Below are 23,083 nucleotides of genomic sequence, written 5' to 3' on the forward strand. Positions count from 1 at the left end.
GGGAAGGGTATGTGTGTGTGTATATGGGAAGGGTATGTGTGTTTGTATGTGGGAAGGGTATGTGTGTGTGTGGGGAGGGGGGCTTTGGTGGGTTGGTCCTTCTCTTTCCTGGTCCTGCCCACACTTCGAAGTCCTGCTACATGTGTTGTGTTGAAACTGACATTATATAGGGTTAGGTGGAGGCGTTTTTCTATCACCCAAGTCACACAAAGAAAGAATAAAAGGCGGGTGTGTGTATGTATGTGGGGAGGGTGTGTGTAAGAAAACAAAATAATAATAATAATAATAATAATAATAATAATAATAATAATAATAGTGGGCGTCTGCTATATAGGGTTAGGTGGAGTCTTTTTCTAACACCCAAGTCACACAAAGAAAGAATAAAAGTCGAGTGTGGATGGATAGGGGCTTTGGTCGGGTCGCTCCCTCAGACCCTCTTTTCCCTCCCTCTGCTAAAGACAAACCCTTCAACTCTCAACCCCAGAAGAGCAACTGGGAGAGAAAACAAAACAAAAAATAATAATTGTGGGTGTCTGCTTTGTACCAAAAGGGCTTGGGACTGAGCTGGAGCCGGTGGTTTCCCATTGGCCCGTGTGGCCGGCAAAGGGGAGAGAAAGAGAGCCAGGGAGAAGGAGGAGGAGGAGGAGGAAAAGAGGAGGCGAATCTGCCAGCAGCCGCCAAGCACAAGGCGAGGCGCGCACACAACGCACAAGGCGCGCGCACGGAGGCAGCACAGAGAGAGAAAGAGAGAGGCGCACACACACAGAAGCAGAGGCTGCTATTGCTGCTACACGGTATTGTTATCCTTTCTGCCAACGGAGGAGGGGGAAAGCGAGGCGAGGAAGAAGTGGAGACGGAGGCAAGCATGCAGCAGGAGCAGAAGCAGAAGCAGCAGCAGAGCCGGCGTCGGAAAGGCAGCAGCAGCGCCAAGGCGCACTGAAAGGAGGGAGGGAAACAAGCAAGCAAAACAGCTCGCCGCTCTGCAGAAGGGGATATTATCGCCCGTGGAATATACCCAGCAGCGCCTGTGTTTATCTCCTTCCTCGGCCTTCCTCCTCCTGCACCGCCTTTTGTGCCTGGAATAGAATAGGGCCCCCTCTCCCATCACCCGAAGAAGACCCTCGCCCCGTGGACTTTTCCTCTCCTCTCCTCTCCCTTCTCCCTCGCCTCCATGTGCCGGATAGCGGGAGCCGCGCCGCCGAGGCGGAGGATCCTGCCGCCGCTGCTGATGATGGTGCTGGCGGCCTTGCAGCAGGTACAGAAGGGCAAGGGAAAAGCAGAGGACTCGGGGCGCTTTTGTTCTTGGCCGCCTCCCGGAGAAGGGCGGTGGCGGGCGGACCCCCGTTGCCCCGGGCCTGCTTGGCTGGGGACGGATCGGAGGGGGAAGCCGGGAGAGTGCGGGTTGCCATGAACAATGGGGGAGAGTTAGGGATTGCAGAGATGGAAAGGGAAGAGAAAGGCTCCCTGTCTTGTTCTGTCCTTGGGGCGCAAAAGGAGGAGCAGGTGGAATGCCTGCCTTTCATCATAAGAGAATGCTTGCATTAGAGTTCTGCACCAGGAAAGGGCCAACTTGGGGTCCTAGAGGGGTTTTGGACTCCAACTCCCACCATTCCTCACAGCCTCAGGCCCCTTCCTTTCCCCCCTCAGCCGCTTAAGCGGCTGAGGGGGAAAAGGAAGGGGCCTGAGGCTGTGAGGAATGGTGGGAGTTGGAGTCCAAAACCCTTCTAGGACCTCAAGTTGGCCCTTTGTTCTATACAAGGCAGTGGAGTCATGGGAGTTGTAGTTTCGCAAGCTCTTCCTCCCTCCCTGCCGAAGGGTGAGTGCCAACTACTCATCCATAGCATTGAGCCCTGCCACCATCCATGCCACAAAGGGTTACTTAACGGCGGGAAGTTGGCGCGCCGAGAAAAGAGGGGGGGGGGGTCTTCTTCCTCGCGTGGAGTGGATGGAAAAGAGGGGAACAAGACTACTAAAGGAGCGTGGGAAAGGGGTCAAAAAGGCCATGCAGAGTTAGTTCCTTTGGGCAGGTCGGGCCTCTTTCCCCTCCTCCAGGAGTGGCACCCACGCAGCGTCCCCGCGTGAGTGGCTCGAGACTGGATGGAAGCGCCTTTGCGAGGAAGAGAAGTGGGGCGAAAGGTCTCTTTTAAGTGGCAAAGATGTGCCACGCGGGACGGACCCACGCGTGGGGAGAGGTTCCCTGGGTGTGGGGTCTCTTTTAAGTGGCAATGATATGCCACGCGAGACGGACCCACTCGTGGGGAGAGCTTCCCAGGGTGTGGGGGGTCTGGCAGGCTCTCTTTTAAGTGGCAATGATGTGCCACGCGGGACGGACCCACTCGTGGGGAGAGCATCCCTGGGTGTGGAGGGTCTGGCAGGCTCTCTTTTAAGTGGCAATGATGTGCCACGCAGAACGGACCCACTCGTGGGGAGAGCTTCCCAGGAGTCTCCAGGCACACCATGCCCCTTATCACCATAATGTTAAGGAACAAAGTGCATTATGATCTGATATGATGCCCCAAGAATGTGAATGTGTATTATTGTGTGATATTTTATACTTTTTAATCGATGTATTTGGATTATTTACATGATTTTAATAGGTTGTATGTAAGACGCTTTGCCGCCCCCCCCCCCCCCCGGAGAAAAGCGGGCTATAAATAAAGATTAGGGAGCCCATCACACTAGAGTTTTGATCCACTTTAAATCCACTTTAGGGAGGGGCCTTTAAACAGCTCAGCCAGACAGGTCCTGAGCCTCACCAAACTGCAAACCCAAGAATATTGCAGGAGGCAGAAACCGGATTTAAAGTGGATCTATGCTCTGGTGCAGGCATGGGCAAACTTGGGCCCTCCGACTGTTTTGGACTGCAACTCCCACAATTCCTACCGGCTGTTAGGAATTGTGGGAGTTGCAGTCCAAAACACCCGGAGGGCCCAAGTTTGCCCACACTTGCTCTGGTGTGATTATTGTTACTCCTACTACATTCGTTATCTCCTTTGGCTATTACATATCCCTCCACCACCTTCTCCGGGACTGTTTCAGGAGGTGCCTCTGCACCATGGCATCAGCGCCATATGACCCTTCTTTAACTGCTGTGGCACCATGGGAGTTGTAGTTTGGTGAGGCAGTAGCACTCTTTGGCAGGAGAGGCTAAAGACTGCCCTGCTTCCGCAGCAGCATTCAGCCATAGCATTTCAAAGCAGGGGCTCAAACCGCATGACTTCTACTACAGTATAGAAAGATGCACATAGGTCTGCCCCCTTTTGGGTGGGTCTTCTGCTCGAGCCCGGAGCAGAAGAGCAGCGATGGGGCTGAGCCTTTGCCTGGCCTGCTAATCCCTTCCCCGGCAAGAATTTAATCAGCCTCCCCCGCTCGCCTCCTGCTTCTCCTTCATTCTCCTCCTCCTCCCATGGCGGGGATTTCCATTGGGGCGAGCGGGCAAGCACCCCCCTTTCTCTCCCTTTCTCTGTGTTTCCAGGCTTTGTTTCTCCCTCGCCCAACAGGGGGCGCCAAAGGAGGGCCGTCACCATGGCAGGAAGCAGCCCACACAATCCAAAACCACCACCAGATCCCCATTTAATCTTGGGTCAACCCTGGTTAAGGTTTGGCTAGGAGATCAATTAACACCATTATGTGTTGTCAGAATCACTGGATTGCAATCCAACAAAGCCTTTATTCTCCCTAGGAACATATTTGAAAAACGTTAATGGTGTTGTCGAAGGGAATCCCTAGGTAGTGCTGTATGGCCATGTTCCAGAAGCATTCTCCCCTGTCGTTTCGCCCACATCTATGGCAGGCATCCTCAGAGGCTATAAGGTCTGTTGTAAACTAGTCAAATGGGGTTTATATATCTGTGGAAGGTCCAGGGTGGAAGAAAGAACTCTTGTCTGCTGGAGGCAGGTGTGGATGTTGTAATAATTAACCACCCTGATTAGCATTGAAGGAGCTCCCAGGTTCGCAGTGGGTTAAACCCTTCTACTGGAATCCGGGGAGCGGGGTGAGCTCCCTTCTGTCAGCTCTAGCTCCCCATGCGGGGACACGAGAGAAGCCTCCCACAGGATGGTAAAACATCAAACACCCAGGCGTTCCCTGGGCAACGTCCTTGCAGAAGGCCAATTCCCTCACACTAGAAGCGACTTGCAGTTTCTCAAGTTGCTCCTGACATGGAAAAAATAGTATTGGAAAGCCTTGCAGCATTCACACTTGCCTCCAACAGACAAGAGTTCTTTTTCCCACCCTGGATCTTCCACAGATATACAAACCTCCCTTGCTTAGTTTCCAATATACCTCACAACCTCTTGAGGATGCCTGCTAGAGATGTGGGCGAAACTTCAGGAGAAAATGTTTTTGGAACATGGCCATACAGTCCAGAAAACTCACACCAACCAAATACCATTGTGGTTTACATTTGGAACAAGGTATGACAAAACATCCTTGCCTAAGAAAACTCGTGGCTAGAAAAGACCTTGCCTAGTAAACATACATGGCCACTGCTGAAAGTCCAGTCATGGTTAGCTTGTGTATGCAACTGTGACTCAAGGCAAGGAGTTGATGTTCTTGTTGTTAACATGTCAACATTTATGGCATTTTGTAGAGAGCCGAGCTTCTCAGGCTACCTGATGTGAGACAATGGCAAGTACTTCTTTTTTAGCCAAACGTGCCGTATTTTGCTGCAGTTGTTTCCTTAATTTCTGGAAACTCACCCAACTGCCACACTTGGTTCAGGGGCCACCACTTGGAGTATCCCTAGTGTAAAGGTTCAAGGGTGAACTGGATTTCTACCCAAAGTGGGGAGAAGAAGATACATGTTCTACATTGAGAGTTTTGAAAGCCTCAGTGAATCAAAACTGTGGTTGGTTTATTTGAGTTCCACCTTACGGTGACCCTATGAATGAGAGTCCCCCAGGAGACCTTGTTATTTATAAGACCTACTCGGATCTTACAAAAAGGAAGTCTCAGGGTGGAGGCTTCCTTTATTAAATCAATCCACCTGCCTTGCACTCTCCTGTAATGTTTTTCTTTCTTTTTTGGCCTTCCTGATGTGGGGTTTGCTAAGTATTTGTGCATGAGGTTGCTGTGTGCAGAATGTGTGTGTTTGGGGCTTTGGAGTGGGGAGTTGAGTTTTCTTCTGGGGGTCAGAGCAGGGATTGGTGTGAGAGTTCAGTTGGTTTGGACAGGATATGAGGGAGAAGATAACTATGGGAAAATGACTCAGATTTTTTTCTCTCTGCCAAGTTTTGAACGCCAGGAGAGCAGAAGATTCCCATGGTCTGCTAAGTCAGTGTGGGATGCAGAACCTTCCAGATATAGAATCCTTATCTGTGGTGACCCTGCATGTCCCAAAAGGTGGAAATCATTAACCACATGCTCTTGAAGTATCTGTGATGCATTTCATTTAGATGGCTCCCACACTCTCGAATTTAATGTGGCAGTTTGTGCACTGTTTCTTGGGTTAATGGATTATTTATATTTGCAAACGGAACTGGTGTGTATTTTTTAAAAAAAGATAGAGGTTACTTCAGGGGATTTTCCAGAAGTGAGTCAGGAGGCAGAAGATGGACACTGGTAGTGCGGTCAGTGCAAAAGCCGGTCTTCCGAGTGTGAAGGGCAGAGAGGAGTTAATCCCTGTGCCAGATGGTGCAAATCACGGTCTCTTTAAGTGGCATTTGTGGACAGAAGCATATCTTCTGGAAGCAGCAAGGAGTTCTTCCTCTATGCAGCGCTTTGGGGGAAAGGAGTATTTTGTATTCCTGGCTGGGGCAGAGGTTTGGCGTTGGAGGGCCTCCTGTTTAAATCCTGCAGGGTTGGGCACTTGGATCCAGGGAGGCAGCTGCAGTAGCCGCAATAGTAGTAGCAGCAGCAGCCACCGCTTTAGCAGCCGTCCCTGTCCATGGTGCGGAGCTCCGATTACTCCCTGGCTGTGAACTGGATCCCTGCTATTGAAGTGTGGTAAACACTGAATTGGCATGTTGCAGAGATCCCGTCTCTTGTTGTCCCTGTTTCAAATAGCAGCATTTCCCCCCATTCCCTCCCCTGTTATTGCCCCCTTGGCTGGCTTTGATGGTTGCATCAGACATTTAAGGTGCGGAAACATTGATCCTAAACAGCTGGGAGATTTTCTGTTTTGGCTTAATAAGAGGTTAGCTCGTCCTGATGGGAAAAGCTTTTATTAAAGCAGACTTTTCTCTCTTCTCCTTGGAGGGGACTATTTTAACTTTTGGCTGAGCTTACTATTTTCCATGTTAGGTTTTTTTTAAAACCCCTTTGTTATTGAAAGACAGACCCCTGTGTAAAAATGTTCCCCCTCCCCAGACAACTTTCCTATGTTAGTCTTTTCTCCTTCTCCTTGCAGCTCTTTTAAAGATGCCTCTGTTTCTCTTTTGTACTTCAGAATATCACTTCATAGATAAATATATAAATCAGAATTCTACAGTGAGCTCTTATTTCATTCGGTACTTATCTCCCTCTCTCAGGACTGTTTTTGAATTAAAACAGAACCTATGAATTATGGCAGGAACTAGTTTTATTGCATGTCAGTGTATCACTTAGTGTCAGTGGCATGTCATGGTTGAAGAATCCAATTTCCCCCTTGTTTGGATAACCGTTAAAGCAGGTTAGGACTCTTTTTTAATAGGGTGTAGCAATGCTGGAACTTCGGTATGAAATTATTTTTATAAACCTGCATCTGGAAAGCGGGCTTTAGGGTGTGTGTGTGTGTGTGTGTGTGTTTGCAGTTACTTGGCTTCATCATACCCACTCACCCTCATTGCTAAGGGTTTTTTTATATATATTAGAAGTTATTTAGAACTTTTGTATCATGTAAATTGCATAGAGGAAGCTTTTATATAATAACTACAACTTAGGATGTATGCATTAACTAGATTTATTTCCATTTTTAAGCTTGTTCCCATATCTGCAAGGTATTCCCATGGGATTTGACAACTCCCGTATTCATATTTTACATAGAAAAGCAGACATGTCCAACATATTTTCAGTATAGCAATTAAAAACATACTGTAACTGATATTCGACATCGCTAAAGATTAAATACTGGCCTTTCAGTTATTTTTTTTAAATGAAATTAATGGTTTTCATGCAAGAGCATAACACAAAGAGGAAAAGGTTTTACAGGAACTTTTATAAGAACAACTGATGGTGCTTTGGAGATTGGATACAAGAAACAATCTCTGAATTACACTGAGAAAAAGGAAGTATTCCTTTAAATAAAATAAGAATAAGGGACATCCAGGTATGAAGAATTGAAAATAAAATCCAGGCATACTTTTTCCCCTTTAAGGAAGTAATACTTAAATATTCAACCCTGTCTAGTAATCCTAACTGCTTTTACACTATTTTTGTGTGTGGCTGGAACACTAGAAACAGACACAAATCTTAAAAGGTTATATAGCAGTGTTAAAAACGGCTGTGATGACTATGAGAAATGGTTCCTAGGCATATTAAAACAAACATAACAGATAGATATTTATGGCTCAGACACAGTGTGACAAAAATGAAAGCCATTACCTTGCATTTTATCAGTGTTTTCTGGACTAATAACACAATTTTCATCATTTGTGGGGCGGTTTGTGATCTCGCTCCCTGTGTCTAGAAGAGATTTCTGGAAATTAGCACAAACTTCCATATTAGAAATTGTGAATGCCATGGAGCTGCCACAGTTCTGTAAGGTGAGGTAGTCATATGATAATTTTCTCCCTGGTAAACAATAATATGAAGTCAGGTGTGAGGAGGGGCACAGTGTGATGACATCATATCACATGTTGTTTGTATAAATTAGAGAGTATATATAAAGAACTACATAGTTAGGCTAGTCCTACATTATTTTGTTGTGATTTACAAAGAATGTGGAGATATCTAGATTTCTATGGGTAGTGTTGTGTTTTCTAGATCAGTGTCCTCCTGTGTTTGGAATTGCTTATGTAGATTTTGTGTGTGTGTGAGATATATATATATATATATATATATATATATATATATATATATGTAAAATGTTTTAATATTTCATTTCTATTTGTTTATTTGCTTTCCTTTTCAGTAATATGACTTGCATGCTTGAAAAAGTCTCAGCAATTTCAGTGGTATTGGAATATATTAGAAAATAGTCAATATTTCACAAATCTTGCATGTTATTTCTCCTCATGGTAATGTTAGCAACATGTTTGAAATATGACAGTTTGAAAAACTTAGATATTTATCAGTTTTTATTTTAAGAAGGATGTTCTCAACATTTTCTGAGGAAATACATTGTTGTTTTGCCAGATGGATAAGAGAATAAACCATTCTAAAGGATAATGTTTACTTACATATTAAACTACCAGATGCATTTCAAATATGTTTTTAAGGAGAAGCAGAAATTGACTTTGTGTGCAATACAATTATTTGAAAACATGCACATTTTGTACCTGTTTTATCTGGTTCACAGTCAAGATGATGTGCCCTTAAATGTTGAATTCATTAACATTTCAACATTTCGCTATAAGAAATACCAGAGATATAACTAAATATTTAAGGGATATTTTTATTTAGATACAGCCAGGCTAGGGTTGGTATTTAAGAAGTTTTATCGTTCTGTTCAATTTTTTGACATGAAGGGTATGAAAATAATTGCTGTTCATTTTAAGGTGGCAACAAACCAGTAGCTGGAAGAACTTTGGGATGAATACCAGTTTTTAAATCTATCTCACTCAGTTTCCACTTTGGGGATCATTTCTTTTTTTAAAAAACTTACCACTGGATTGAATCCTAACTAGTGGTCAATCAGTTAGAGCAGTGGTTCTCAACCTTTGGGTCCCCAGTTGTTTTGGCCTACAACTCCCAGAAACCCCAGCCAGTTTATCCTCTAAAATATCTGGGGTAGACTGGCGCAGTAGACTGTAAAGGGAAGGGGAATGAATGTTATTTAGATCCATCCCACAACTTTATGGTTCCTCATAATCTCTGTGCACCACACATTTTCTTTGAAGCTTGCAGTAATATCAGCAGAAACAAAATCTTGTGGGTTACGTTGGTTTAAGGAAGGTCAACCTCGTATAATACTTGTCATATTAGGAAGCATTACATTTTCAGTTTCTAAATTGTGCAACCTTTTGTGCATAGCATAAAAATAGTTTTGGGAAACTGAATTAATCTATTTTTATTAAGTAAGGATGACCACCTAGTGAGTCATGATGTGTTTTTTTCCTTGTGATATTTTTTGCCTATTTCAAGAAAGTGAATTGCTCACATGTATGTAGTATCTGTTTTAATTTCCTTAACATTGAAGCAGACCAGAATTTTTACACTACCTGTTTTTTATGAAAGTGCAATTTTTTTTAAAAAAAAGGCTTTTCAAACTACTTGAAGAAAGTAATGCATTTCTAAAGTATAAATATCTATTGGCCTATTCATATTGCAGGATTTATATTGCAATTGGACAGTACCATAACTGCTATGGATCCATCTGTGGGACCAGTGCTTGCTTGTAGAGAAGGGTAAATATACCTCACAAAACTACAAATTCCAGAATTCCATCACATTGAGCCATGACAGTTAATACGGAGCCAGACTGTTCTAATTCTGTAGTGTGTTATGACCTAGAATCCATATCACTAGATGCATGAATACTACCCTCATTTTCACAGCGGGCAAATACCCTGTTTCCCTGAAAATAAGACATCCCCAAAAATAAGACCTAGCAGAGGTTTTGCTGAATTGCTAAATATAAGGCCTCCCCCAAAAGTAAGACCTAGCAAAGTTTTTGTTTGGAAGCATGCCCGGTGCCCGCCAAACAAAACACCAGAACTTGCAGGATCGGTAAATGTACATACCAGTTGTACATGGAAATAATGGTAATAATATATTAAAATGTTATATTATTTATATTTATATAGTAGTAACAAGAAATTCTTGACAGGAGTCATAGTTTGTCTAGTTTGGTTATGTTGGTTTGTGATGACAACTACTGTACAGTATATAATAAATGTTCATTTTTTTGTTCAACAATAAATGTGAATTCTTCTTCATGGAAAAATAAGACATCCCCTAAAAATAAGACCTAGCACATCTTTGGGAGCAAAAAATAATATAAGACACTGTCTTATTTTCGGGGAAACACGGTAGGTGGGTTGAATCTAATTATGATTATGTGATTGGAATTTAGTTGTTTGTAAGTTGAAACAGGTACATTTTTAAGTGTAACTTCAGCATCTGTGTGTGTGTGTGTGTATGTCTCTCTGTGTTTGTATAAGTTTTGGATAGTATATGGAAGGGTTAACACCTCTTTGGTGTTCATTTTACTGTCTGTACCCCCCCTGTTCAGAAGATTTCATCACACTTTCTGTCCCTGTGAAAAATTCGGCTTGTGGTGAGAAAACCTCAGGGGAGACACCTTTTCCCCATGATAACTCTTCCAGGCTTAAATTTCCCTTCAAGAGGCAGCTTTCTCTCACTTTCTGTTTTCTCAACCCTGTTTGTAACTCTGAGTCGTATATAAGTCGGATGTTTGTAACTTGGGGACTGCCTGTAAATATGAAAGACAAATTACCCTGTGGCATTTCTGTACCTAGTAATACAAAATCAGTTCATTTCCACCTGATTACATTAACAAAATATAATGACATGGTCTTAGCTTTGTTACCACAACTTAATAATTATAGTATAACACAGTTTCTGGGTGTTTATTAAATGTAAACAAATAGAAGCAGATGTGCTGATGAATTCTAATTGAGTAGTTTCTCTCTGGACTTTTAATTTTTTAAAAACAATTGGTAATGTTAAAAAACAATTGGTAAGTCAGCAGGGAGAAGTACTGGAAAACTGAAATGTAATTTTAATGTCATATTTGCTTGGTCTCTTTATTCTTTTAAATATGATCTTGTTTGTCGTGTGTAAGGATATTCATGACAGGTGATGGTATACTCATTTTGGAGTAGGGTTGAGGATCTTTCACCTTTCTGTTGTTAACAAATTATTATTGCCATTAGTCTAGCTGAGTCTGATGCAAATCCATCATTTTCTGGAAAGGTACAGGTTGCAAGGACATGAATTACATAATAAACAAATGAATCTGAATCAAATCCACTTTTTGAAATAGGTGTGTCTTAAATATGTTTTTTTTAAATTAATCTACAAAGTGTGTCTTTTATCAATTTTCATTGCCTTAAGTTCCATGTTGGGGAGGGGGGGGGGGGCTGGGAGAGATGATCTATAAATGCCTTAAACAAAATGAATAAATTTTTGTGTGCAGCCCTCTGTTTTCCATACTTTAGAACCTAAAACAACTGATTGTGTCTGGGATTCAGGACAGTGGCTCATAACCCATTGTTAGTTCCAACTAGAATAGCTCTATTGAATCAATGGAAGTTGCATACATTTGAATCAATTATGTTTCATCTTCAGTGAATCTTCTTTAGTTAGGATAAAGAATTGAATCTAGGCTATCTAATAATGGTTCTTTCTGCAGCTGTGTATTTGCCATACAGTCTGTCGTCCTTTCAACTATTCCCATTGTTCTATAAAGGAAACAAAACGTATTCTAGACCTTTCACCCTAAAAAATTTAAGGTTGAATGGTTAATACAAAAATGGTTGGAATAGGTACTGTATAAAAGTATGGCTTATAAGAAATTTGTTCCACTATTTCTAAAACAACAATGAAAATATGTATAGCTAGAGTTGAAGGCTTATAGCACGAGCTACAATGCCATTTATGTGTGAAACAAGTTCTTGGCGTACTTTTATCCCACAGTGAACCACAATTTGCAAAAAGAAAGAAAATGGCGAAATACCAAAATTTATAGTCAGATAATAGTTGTAGAGCTTGAGATGTATAGAGCAATTAATTACATAACTCTTTTATTCAAAACAACATTCTGTTTTTCAATATTCCAAGAAATAGAGCCATCTCCTGAAATTGATGATCCTTTTCCTTCTTGTCTAGTTTGCAATTCAGAAATGTTTTATGTTAATAGAATTTTTTTATTCTTGACCTAAATTGCTACTCCCAATTAGAATAAACATGGTGAATCAACAAAATCAATAAAATGTTGCTTTATCAGTTTGTATGGATTTACTGGGCCTATTGTAGTTTCATTAGATTTGTATGACCTTTATACCTTTATATTCATCCCACCTAATATTGGTAGCTACCCTGTTTCCCCTAAAATAAGACATCCCCAGAAAATAAGACCTAGTAGAGGTTTTGCTGAATTGCTAAATATAAGGCCTCCCCCGAAAGTAAGACGTAGTAAAGTTTTTGTTTGGAAGCATGCCCGCCGAACAGAACACCAGAGCATGCAGGATCGGTAAATGTATGTACCATAAAGTGTTGTACATGGAAATATTGGTAGTAACAAGAAATCTTTGATAGGATTCACAGTTTGTCTGGTTATGCTGGTTTATGATGACAACTACTGTACAGTATATAATAAATGTTCTTTTTTTTGTTCATCAATAAATGTGAATTCTTCTTCATGGAAAAATAAGACATCCTCTAAAAATAAGACCTAGAGCACCTTTGGGAGCAAAAATTAATATAAGACACTGTCTTATTTTTGGGGAAACACGGTAAGTAGGTTGAAGCCTACTTGAATGAAGGAATGCCAAAGAATGCTTGGATTTGTAGGCAACATTTCAGAGGAAGAAAGTGGTACCCTACTTCAAAATACACTTTCCCAGGAGATCTATAGGGTCACTAAAACTGACAGGCAATTTGAAGGCATTCACATAAACAATGTATTCTCCTATTGGTCCTCCTGGATCTTTCCATAACATTTGTTATTTTCATTCTTGTATGGTTGTCTGGCTGATACGGGACATAGGAGCCTTGCTTTATGGAGGTTGCAGTCTTTTTTGTTGGATGTTCTCAGAGATTGTGCTGGTGGTCTGTTGTTCAGCCTCTTTGTAGAGTTCCACAAATGTTATTACTGTGCCCTGTGCCTTCAGTGTCTGCATTTAATTTCTGATTAAGGTCTTTGGAATTGTGTGTGGTCAGTATATGCTGATGATAGTCAGCTCTGTTTCTCCTTTACAACTGATCCAAGCTGGCTGTAGTATTACAGAAATAGCCTAGATGTGGCTGAATGGGCAGAGGCTTAATTCAGACAAAATGGAAATATTCCCAGTGAACAGGAGAACTAATTTGGGATTATTTTTTTTTCGTGTCAGGAGCAACTAATTTGGGATGAGGTTGCTCTCTCTCTCTGAGAAATCAGGTTTGTAGCTTGGGAATTTTCTTGGAAATTAGCATTGTTTCTAGAAAGCCAATTGATCCCGTCTCTAGGAGTATCTTCACCCCATTTTGCTTTGATGCTCTTGCCTTACCCTTTCCTGAGAAAGAGGTATGTTCATGCCTTAGTTCTTGCTGTTTTTTGAACTACTGCAAGGTGTTTTATGTGGGGTTCCCATTGGAATGTGTTTGGAAGCTAGCCAGTTCAGAATGCAGCAGCCAGATTGGTATTAGTTGTGCATTTCAGAGACCATATAAAACTGGTCCTGCAAAAACTACACTGGCTTCCAATTTGCTTCTGAGTTCATATTAAGGTGCTGGTGCAGCCCAAGTACCTGAAGGACAGCTCCTTTATGAGCCTGTCAAAAATTTGGGCTCTTCAGAGGAGGCACTGTTGTGTTTTCCAACACTTTTTGAAATTAGGTTGGTGGAGACATATAAGAGGTTGTTAAGTTGGTTAGGACATGTAATAACGCAACTGCAGAATTCCCTGTCCAAGGAAGTTGACAGGTACCATCCCTTTTAAGTTTTGGTAGGCAGCCAAAACCGTTGTCCCACATGGCATTCCACGTTTGAAATTACCGTTTTCACTGTTTCAAAGCTAGATTCGAGTATTTTTTTTTAGATTGTCTTTAGGGGTGTTTAAAGAGTATTTTAATGTGCTTTTAAAAGTTCATTCTTGTATGGTTTTAATTGTGTTAAACTCCTCTGGATTTTAACACAATTAAATACTTCAAACAAACAAACAGACAAACAGAAATACTACAAACAAACAAACAATACTGTTAGCTTTTAACAATGAAGTCCTGAGTTGGGGTCAGAGAGTGTGAAGTGGCATACTGACCACCTTATCCAAAACCTTTCTTGTTCCTGGAGGTCCAACAGAATAAGATTGTTTGTGTTTCTTCCCAATGCTATGTGTTTTTATTTTACCCTCTCATTGCCTACAACAGGAAGGGAACGTTGTGCATGTGAGGTATAGGGTGGCACAAATAGGGGTTCAGTCTTGTTGGGGAAGAGAATGGAGGAAAACTGGGAGTTGTGGATCAAATACCACTTCTGCCCTATTGTCAACCACCACAAGAACACCCCCCCCCCCCTTTTAGGGGTTTTCTCTGGCTGCTGTCCACATGAAGACCACTAGGGTGCAAGTATACTAGCTGCACAGGTAGAATGCCCTTGGTCAGTGTATGTAGGTAAGATAGTTCTGTCTATCTTGGAAGTTTTTGCATGTTGATACAGCTAATTCTAATGGGTGCTTCGTTAGTTAACATAACTAAGTATGCATTTGAAAATCTGGGCTCTTTTAAGTCCTCTTGTCAAATGAAATAAAACAAGGAGTAGGGCACACCACATAATGCTTGTAAACTTGAATAACTCATTTAATTGTAACCATGTCTTATTCCTCATTGGATCCGTTCTGTGTCTTTATGGGGATATGTTTTGACAAACTTCAGTATTTAAAATTGATTGCCCTATCCACAGCACATTTGTGCTGATGGACGCCTCCACTGACTTCTAGAGCTTTGAGGCATTAGCAGAAACAAGAGCTGCATTTAATTTAGTTCAGAGAACTCATTATTTCAGATTGCAGTAGTGCATATGAGATTCAGCCAGGATGAGAGTTTCAGTGCACTATGCAAACACACCCTGCAGACCTGCAGTTCAGTAAAGATTTATTTGGTTGCTTAATGTTAGAAATGGCAGTGTCCTTACTTCATTGGGCACTTAATATTGTAAAGGTTAGTAATACCAGTAGATGTGGAAGTTAGACTATTTATAGTAATTTTTAAAAAATGAGGAAAAATCAGCTTGGGAAATACAAGGCAAATGCAACATGTGGAATGGACAAATGACCCTTTCCTATAGTTTAACTTTGGACTGTAACATGCAGTATCCCCAACTAGTAGTGACCATGCTGATGAGAGTGTGAAACAAAGTCTGTGTACACCGACCCATCAGAAAGTAAAGACCCAGCTATTTATATGGACAATTTTATATTTTGGAGTATTTCAGATTTTGAAATTCCATGTAAGAGATGCTCAACCTGGACACATTAATACGATTTTATATATCTGTATATTTGCTGTTTTTCAAAAATGTAGTGAAGAGTGTTCCAAAGTATTTCTTTGCATTCTTTTTTAAATTTTCTGTTTGCCGAAGCAGCTCAACATCCCTAGAAGATGTAATGATTACATGAAGATTTAGCTGTACTTGTAATAAAGAGAATTTCTGCTTAGTTTATGGTCCCATACACTGAAAAGACAAATGAAATTGTAATGTCCACAATGTAGACTGAAGCAGTAGAAGCATGAAAAATTGACTCTTTCGGGTTAATAATAACAATAATATCTTAATTACAACCTGCCTCTCCTTTCAGTTCGAGGTAGGGCAGAACATAGACGAACACATCATAGTTAAAGCTGACTGCATAGGCCTGCTGAACGAGATATGTCTTCAGCTGTGTTTTGAATTCCGACAGCTCATTTAGCTGTCGGGGCTCTTCTGGCAGGTCATTCCACAGTCTTAGGGCGGCTGATGAAAAGGTTCTCTGGGTGCCAGTTGCCAGTCAGCTTTTGGCTGGTTGGAGTAGCCACCCCTTGTCCTCCTTGGATATGATCATGTCTGAAGGCACAAAACAGCCATGACTGCACATGAGAATCATCCTACAGTAAACCTCTTCTTACAACTAATACCACAGAGGGAGTTTGCCCATCCAATTTCTACTATATAGTTTGAGCTCCATCACAGGCTTACTATCCCTTTTGGTGTTATTGTTACTTGTCCTGACCTAAAAGAGCAGAAACAGACTGGAAATATTACATTTTTGGACTACTCTACCCCATTCTTCCCAGCTAGCAGGTCACTGGGAATACCAACTGGAGAATTTTGTGCGCTGCCATAGTAACGTTACCAACCAAAATTTGGCCTGGCGAAACCATATTTCTTAGGTTTAACATATCCATTTGGGTTTTCCAGCTATGTTTTGCCTCACTTGTTGGAGACATGGCCAGCCATTAAATCAGATTCTCCTATAAGAATTCTGCTCCCTCCTTGAGTCCTCAATTTCCCAGCAATGTCGAGATTGAGACACTAAAAATTGTTCATATGCAAAACCCTTTTTATTTGCTATACTCACATTCACTTGGTAATTACCTACCTACCTTTCTTTGATAGCCTAAACAGTGTTTCAGAATGTTGAAATGAAATTTTAAGTTACTAGAAATTTGGGGACAAGAGAAAAAAAAATGCTTTTGTGGGGCAGAATTCTTATTCTCCCAGTAGCCTGTCTGAAATCTGTTTTCATTTTCATTGTCAAATGTGAGAATAACAAACTTGTCTCTTACTCCTTCAAAGGATAGAACCTGAAATAATAGATTTAGGAAAAAAAAGGCAAAACCTGACTGTGGAACCAGGAGTTTGAGGAGTAGCACAATCACAGTGCAATATACACCCACAGAGCTGATATAAATGAAGCAGTTTGAACTGTGATTGCTGGATTAGGTGCAATGTTTTAAAAGTTTTTAATCATATTTATGTCCTTTATTTTGATTTTATAGTTTCATATGTTGTGCATGTGCTTGCTTTTATGTTTCAATGTGGCATTGAATAATTGCCAAAACTGGAAGCTGCTGTGAGTCTCCTTTGGGGTGAGATAGAGGGGGGCAGAAATACAGTAAATAAATAAATAGATTCAAATTATATACAGAATATACAGAAGATCTGTATAGGAGGGATAAAAATATAGAAGATAGCTTTGACGGTGTGGTGAGTGAATTAGAACCAGACATCCTGAGGAGTGAGGTTGAATGGGCCTTAAGAAGAACTGCTAACAACAAGGCAGCAGGAGACGATGGGATCCCAGGTGAACTATTTAAAATCTTGAAAGATGATGCTGTCAAAGTGATGCATGCCATATGCCAGCAAATATGGAAAACACAAGAATGGCCATCAGATTGGAAAAAATCAGTTTACATCCCCATACCAAAAAAGGGAAATGCTAAAGAATGTTCAAACTTCCGTACAGTGGCACTTATTTCCCATGCCAGTAAGGTTATGCTCAAGATCCTGCAAGGCAGACTTCAGCAATACATGGAGCGAGAGCTGCCAGGTGTCCAAGCTGGGTTCAGAAAAGGCAGAGGAACAAGAGACCAAATTGCCAATATCCGCTGGATAATGGAGGAAGCCAGGGAGTTTCAGAAAAACATCTACTTCTGCTTTATTGACTATTCTAAAGCCTTCGACTGTGTGGACCATAACAAACTGTGACATGTGCTTGGTGGTATGGGGATACCAAGTCACCTTGTCTGTCTTCTGAGAAATCTGTATAAAGACCAAGTAGCCAGAGTAAGAACAGACCACAGAACAACAGACTGGTTCAAGATTGGGAAAGGAGTACGGCAGGGCTGTATACTATCGCCCAACCTATTCAACTTGTATGCAGAACACATCATGCGACATGCGGAGCTTGACGAATCCAAGGCCGGAGTTAAAATTTCTGGAAGAAACATTAACAACCTTAGGTATGGAGATGATACCACTCTGATGGCTGAAAGTGAGGAAGAGCTGAGGAGCCTTATCACCAAGGTGAAAGAAGAAAGTGCAAAAACTGGGTTGCAGTTAAACATCAAGAAAACCAAGATCATGGCAACCAGACCAACTGACAACTGGCAAATAGAGGGAGAAAACATGGAGGCAGTGACAGACAATATATTTCTAGGCACAAAGATCACTGCAGATGCAGACTGCAGCCAGGAAATCAGAAGATGTCTACTTCTTGGAAGGAGAGCAATGGCCAACCTTGACAAAATAGTGAAGAGCAGAGACATCACACTGGCAACGAAGGTCCGCATAGTCAAAGCAATGGTATTCCCCATAGTAACCTATGGATGCGAGAGCTGGACCATATGGAAGGCCGAGCGAAGGAAGATAGATGCTTTTGAACTCTGGTTTGGAGGAAAATCCTGAGAGTGCCTTGGACCGCAAGAAGATCCAACCAGTCCATCCTCCAGAAAATAATGCCCGGCTGTTCACTGGAGGGAAGGATATTAGAAGCAAAGCTGAAGTATTTTGGCCACATCATGAGGAGACAGGAAAGCTTGGAGAAGATCACGATGCTGGGGAAAATGGAAGGAAAAAGGAAGAGAGTCCGACCAAGGGCGAGATGGATGGACAGTATCCTTGAAGTGACTGGCTTGACCTTGAAGGAACTGGGGGCGGTGACGGCCGACAGGGAGCTCTGGCGTGGACTGGTCCATGAGGTCACGAAGAGTCGGAGACGACTGAACGAGTGAGACGAAGAGATTCAAATTACAAGAAATACAATTCTGACTGAAAGGAAGAACTTTCTGGTGGTCACATGTATTCAACAGTAGAAGAGTCTACTTTGAAAGAAAGTGAAAGTTGGATGGCCACCTCTCAGAGCCCATCTACACAGGCCTAAAGCCTGTGTTTTTTCCAGATTAGTCTGAGGCCAAACGGCGCATCAGTGTAATCCAGTTTAACCTGGAGTACACCTGTATTTCCAGGTTTACTACCAGTTAAAAAAAACCTATAAAGAGCACCTTTCAATAATGACACCTTTCAATAAGATCCAAGTCTTTGCAAGTGTGAAGTGTGTGGAGATTGCTCCTGAGATTGACATCCGCTATCTCAGAAGCAGTCTCCACAGTGATCCTGCCTCCATGGGCTCAAGCACCCCATGAAGGAGGGATCCTTCCTCCCCTTCCTTGCCCCCTTTTCTGGCCCTAAACAAAATGAAAAGCTGTAATTGCCAAAGCTGGAGTCTTCAAAGTGGTCCGTTGTGTCTGGAAATCATGCAATGGAGCTTTCAAGGGGAGATCCCCTCCTTCCTTCTTGAAAACTTAATTGCCTCATTTGCAGGTGCAACAGAGCACTTTGAAGCCTCTGACCTTGGTAACTACACCTTGTTATTTTGTTTAAGGGCAGAAAAGAGGGTGATTGAAGGCGGGGGGGGGGGGGGGAGTGATGCTGGTTCAGCACAGGAGGGGATGTACCCCCCCCCCAAAGTAAGGTCTGTGGCTATGGTTGCCTGTTTCTCTCGGGTTTTCGGCATGTGTGGAAGGGGCCTCAGGGATATATTAGGCATTGATCTCTATACAGCGGGTTTTTGGATTAGTTGCCACTTGGGGTGTCTTCAAAGTCTTAATTGCAAGCTAGCAATTATATTCTCTGTTATACAGGTGTTCCTACCAAAGTTTTAGATTATCAGTTATTTGGCTTCTGTCCCAAAAAAATTACTATTGTGATTGCTTTCACATGTTTTGTCAGTTCATTTGACAGCATCTTCCACCACTGAAACCATTATTCTTTCTTTTTACCAGAGATGCTCAAAGTGGTACAAATCTCAATTTATAGGTCTTGTAATTTCATAAGCTCTTACCTCTATTTTTATTCTGTTGACTGTTTTTGTGGCAGAAATGATGGTGATGATGGTGGTGGTAATTTTAAAAGTTTGTCTATCAAATATTTGAAAACAGTTTCACTTTAGATGAGAACATTTCCTTCCCCTGCCTAGTATCTTGGTTTAAGTGCTGACATATCATCTGTTCTAGTGAGATAACATACTAATGTGGATGCAGTAAGCATTTTAATATTGAAACAAGTTACCCTCCATGCAGCTCAGTGAACACTAAGATTTTTTTCTCAGCTGGATTTCGACTAATTCTTGCTTAGCTGGAATTGATCTAGAGTAATGGAAAAGCAGTTCTTTAATATTTAAAAGGTAATTAAATTCCCTTGATAAACACACAGTGAACCAAAATATGTTTGTTTGATCATTACTTGATTTTTGTGATTTTTATGAATTCAGGTTGCCTTGGTCTAGACAATGCTGTTTTATCTTGGTGTGTTTTGTATTAGGTTTATTAGTTTAGGCTTTATTTCTGCAGTTTTCAGTAAAATATACATCATGCAGAGTGGTTTGTTTTTTTACATTTATTTTAATTAGTATTTACTAGAGCATTTCATAGAATAAAAGGTCTGCCCATCCCCATGCATTTGTTTTAACTTAAAGTTCTTTAAATATTTACAAAATTGAGGCCTAAATAGCCAGTGGGATAATATATAAATATTTATCGGTTTAAATGCTTGAATAGTAAGTGGTATTTACAGGAAAAAATATAAAACGGCTGTCTGCTAATTGTCCAATTTGTTCATAAAATAATTGTTGTTATAATAATCATTTATTATATTTATTTAAATGCAACCTTTTAAAATCCAAGATTCAGAGAAGTTGAAAAACATTAAAACAGATACAGTAGAGTCTCACTTATCCAACATTCGCTTATCCAACGTTCTGGATTATCCAACGCATTTTTGTAGTCAATGTTTTCAATATATTTTGATATTTTGGTGCTAAATTCGTAAATACAGTAATTACTACGTAGCATTGCTGCGTACTGAACTACTTTTTCTGTCAAATTTGTTGTATAACATGATGTTTTGGTGCTTAATTAGTAAAATCATAACCTAATTTGATGTTGAATAGGCTTTTCCTTAATCTCTCCTTGTTATCCAACATATTCGCTTATCCAACGTTCTGCTGGCCCGTTTATGTTGGATAAGTGAGACTCTACTGTACATCTAAAAACTCACACAAAACTTAAAAATATATAGTTAAACTAAAAGTATTTTATGCAAAAACATTAAAAAAAATTTACACAGAGGTTGATCAATTACATTACGGAAACCAACAATATGCTTTTCAGAAATTTCAGAACAAATCTGAGTGGTGGGGAGAATGCAGGAAGCTGGTAAAGGAAGAAATGTGTAGTGAAACCTGAAGCTGAGGTTTGGTATAGTTTTATCTATAGTCTACATTCATATAATCCTTCCAGATTATAGTTTGGAGTATCAGGAATTAGTGATTGGCTCAAGTGCCACCACCATCCTTTCCCTTTCTCCTCTCCTAATCAAACTATATTTTGTTGTTATATGTGAACCAGAGAGTTATGTATGACTGAACCAGGACCACAAACCCAGATTTCAAACTAGAATTGCAAACCAGGATCAAATAATAATAGTTTCTAGAATTTGCTGAAATCATATTACAGATGTGACAAGTAACTATGGTTTAGTCAGGTCAGAAATAATCTTCTAAATTATGCCAGCAACATAGAAGGAGGAGGAAATGCTTAACCATCTGTCTTAATCATAGTCTTGTATATACTAATGAAACCCGATTTGAGCAATATCTCCTATTTTTTTCACCTTAATAATTTTTTGGCGGGACAGGATTTCAGGACACTTCAGTGTCTGTATATACTGAAATGCGCTCCATAAATCTGTGGGACAAATCACTTTAAAATCAGATTTCATTAAAGCATGGGTGATAATATGCTTGGGACTTCCCTTGCATGAGAAAAGTAACACAAAATTGTAGATAGGCTTCCTGCTTCCACTCATGGTTTTTGGTCTGTATACATGTTGGCTGGCCCTATTTGCAGATTTTAATGTGGTAATCTCCAGTAAGGATGACTGCATGAGCAGCTGCTCATTGTTGTCTTCCATGTAGTTGTGTGTGTATCTCTTCAAGTCACCTGTCATTTTACGGCAACTTCATAAATTTCACGGGTCTTTCTTAGGCAAGGGATACTCAAGAGGTGGTTTTGCTAATACCTACAGATCTTGGTATTATTTGGTAGTGTCCTATGAAGGTACTAACCATACTGAACTTGCCTAACTTCCAAGAACAGATGAGATATGGTGCCAGCAAGAAGGGGTTGATTCTAACCTTTCCAGAACTGTACACTATCCCTAAAACCTGTAGTGGACTAGAAGTTGCTAAAAGTCCACACAACATCTAGGGGTTTCCATTCGTAACATTGAGTTCGTCCTCCTTCTCCCTGGTTGTGTTTCTATCTTTGCTAATGTTAGCCATGGTGCCTGGCAACCCCCCTGGAGCTCCCCTGAAGCTTTATGGCCTTTCAGCAGCAGCAAAATGGTCTCGGCCTGACTGGATTGCGTAGATTCTAATCCACTGCTGCCGTGGGTTGGGAATAGATAATCTGAACCTCCCCCAGGGCTAGTCGGGAGCATTTCTGGATTCCCGAGTATATTTGTCAGGTGTAGATGAGGTCCTAGGAAGGTTCTTCTTGATATCAAGTGAGAAGACCTTATTGAGGATCTGGGGGCCTGGATGGGCTCATATGGAAAGATACGTTCTGGCAGACTAAGATATATTTAGAGATCAGAATAAACACTATATGCCATAGAATTATATATATATCATGATTGGCACTTTATAGGTTATTTCTTTATTTATTGTACAGTGTTCCCTCACTACTTCACGAATTCACTGTTTCTCAGTTTTTCAATAAACTCTAAAAGACTATTATAAATCATAAAAAAATTACAATTTACAGCCTAAGGACGGGAGGAAGGAGAAGCCAAAGGAGAGAAAAGGTGTCCGAACGGTAATGGGAGGAGAATGAGGCGATTTATCAATACACGAGTGGTTGATAAAGACTTAAAATAGTGTATAACTGCTAAAATATTGTATAAATATTAAAATAAATATAGCATCCCTACTTCGCGGATTTTCACTTATTGTGGGTGGTCCTGGAACCTAACCCCAGCAATAAGTGAGGGAACACTGTATTTCTATCCTGTCCTATCTCACCCCAAGGGGGACTCAGAGCAGCTTATAAGCAGCTCTGCAGCCATCTAGCCACACAGATTTCTTTATGTGAGTAATGTGTGATTGAGGCTGCCGTATAAGACACAGTCTTAACAAAAGACTTATTTTGTCTAAGTATTTTAGAAATACTTTTGAAACTTACAAATCTGTAATCATCTGTGGGGACCAAGCTGTGACTCTCTTATGCAACTGTTGTTTAAATAT

The 23,083-nt window shown here is 41.0% G+C and overlaps 1 protein-coding gene across 1 annotated transcript in view; it reads left to right on the top strand.

The window, feature by feature from the left end:
• The first annotated feature begins 684 nt into the window (after window positions 1-684).
• cdh2 (cadherin 2) overlaps window positions 685-23,083 on the top strand; it is a 165,091-nt gene continuing 142,692 nt past the window's right edge. The window contains exon 1 of the mRNA XM_008108615.3: window positions 685-1,255. Within this exon, the coding sequence (XP_008106822.1) occupies window positions 1,172-1,255 (84 nt within the window). The 5' untranslated portion in view covers window positions 685-1,171. The remainder of the gene's footprint in view (window positions 1,256-23,083) is intronic.

The sequence above is a fragment of the Anolis carolinensis genome, chromosome 4 (assembly GCF_035594765.1).
Source record: "Anolis carolinensis isolate JA03-04 chromosome 4, rAnoCar3.1.pri, whole genome shotgun sequence".
Classification (NCBI taxonomy): domain Eukaryota; kingdom Metazoa; phylum Chordata; class Lepidosauria; order Squamata; family Dactyloidae; genus Anolis; species Anolis carolinensis.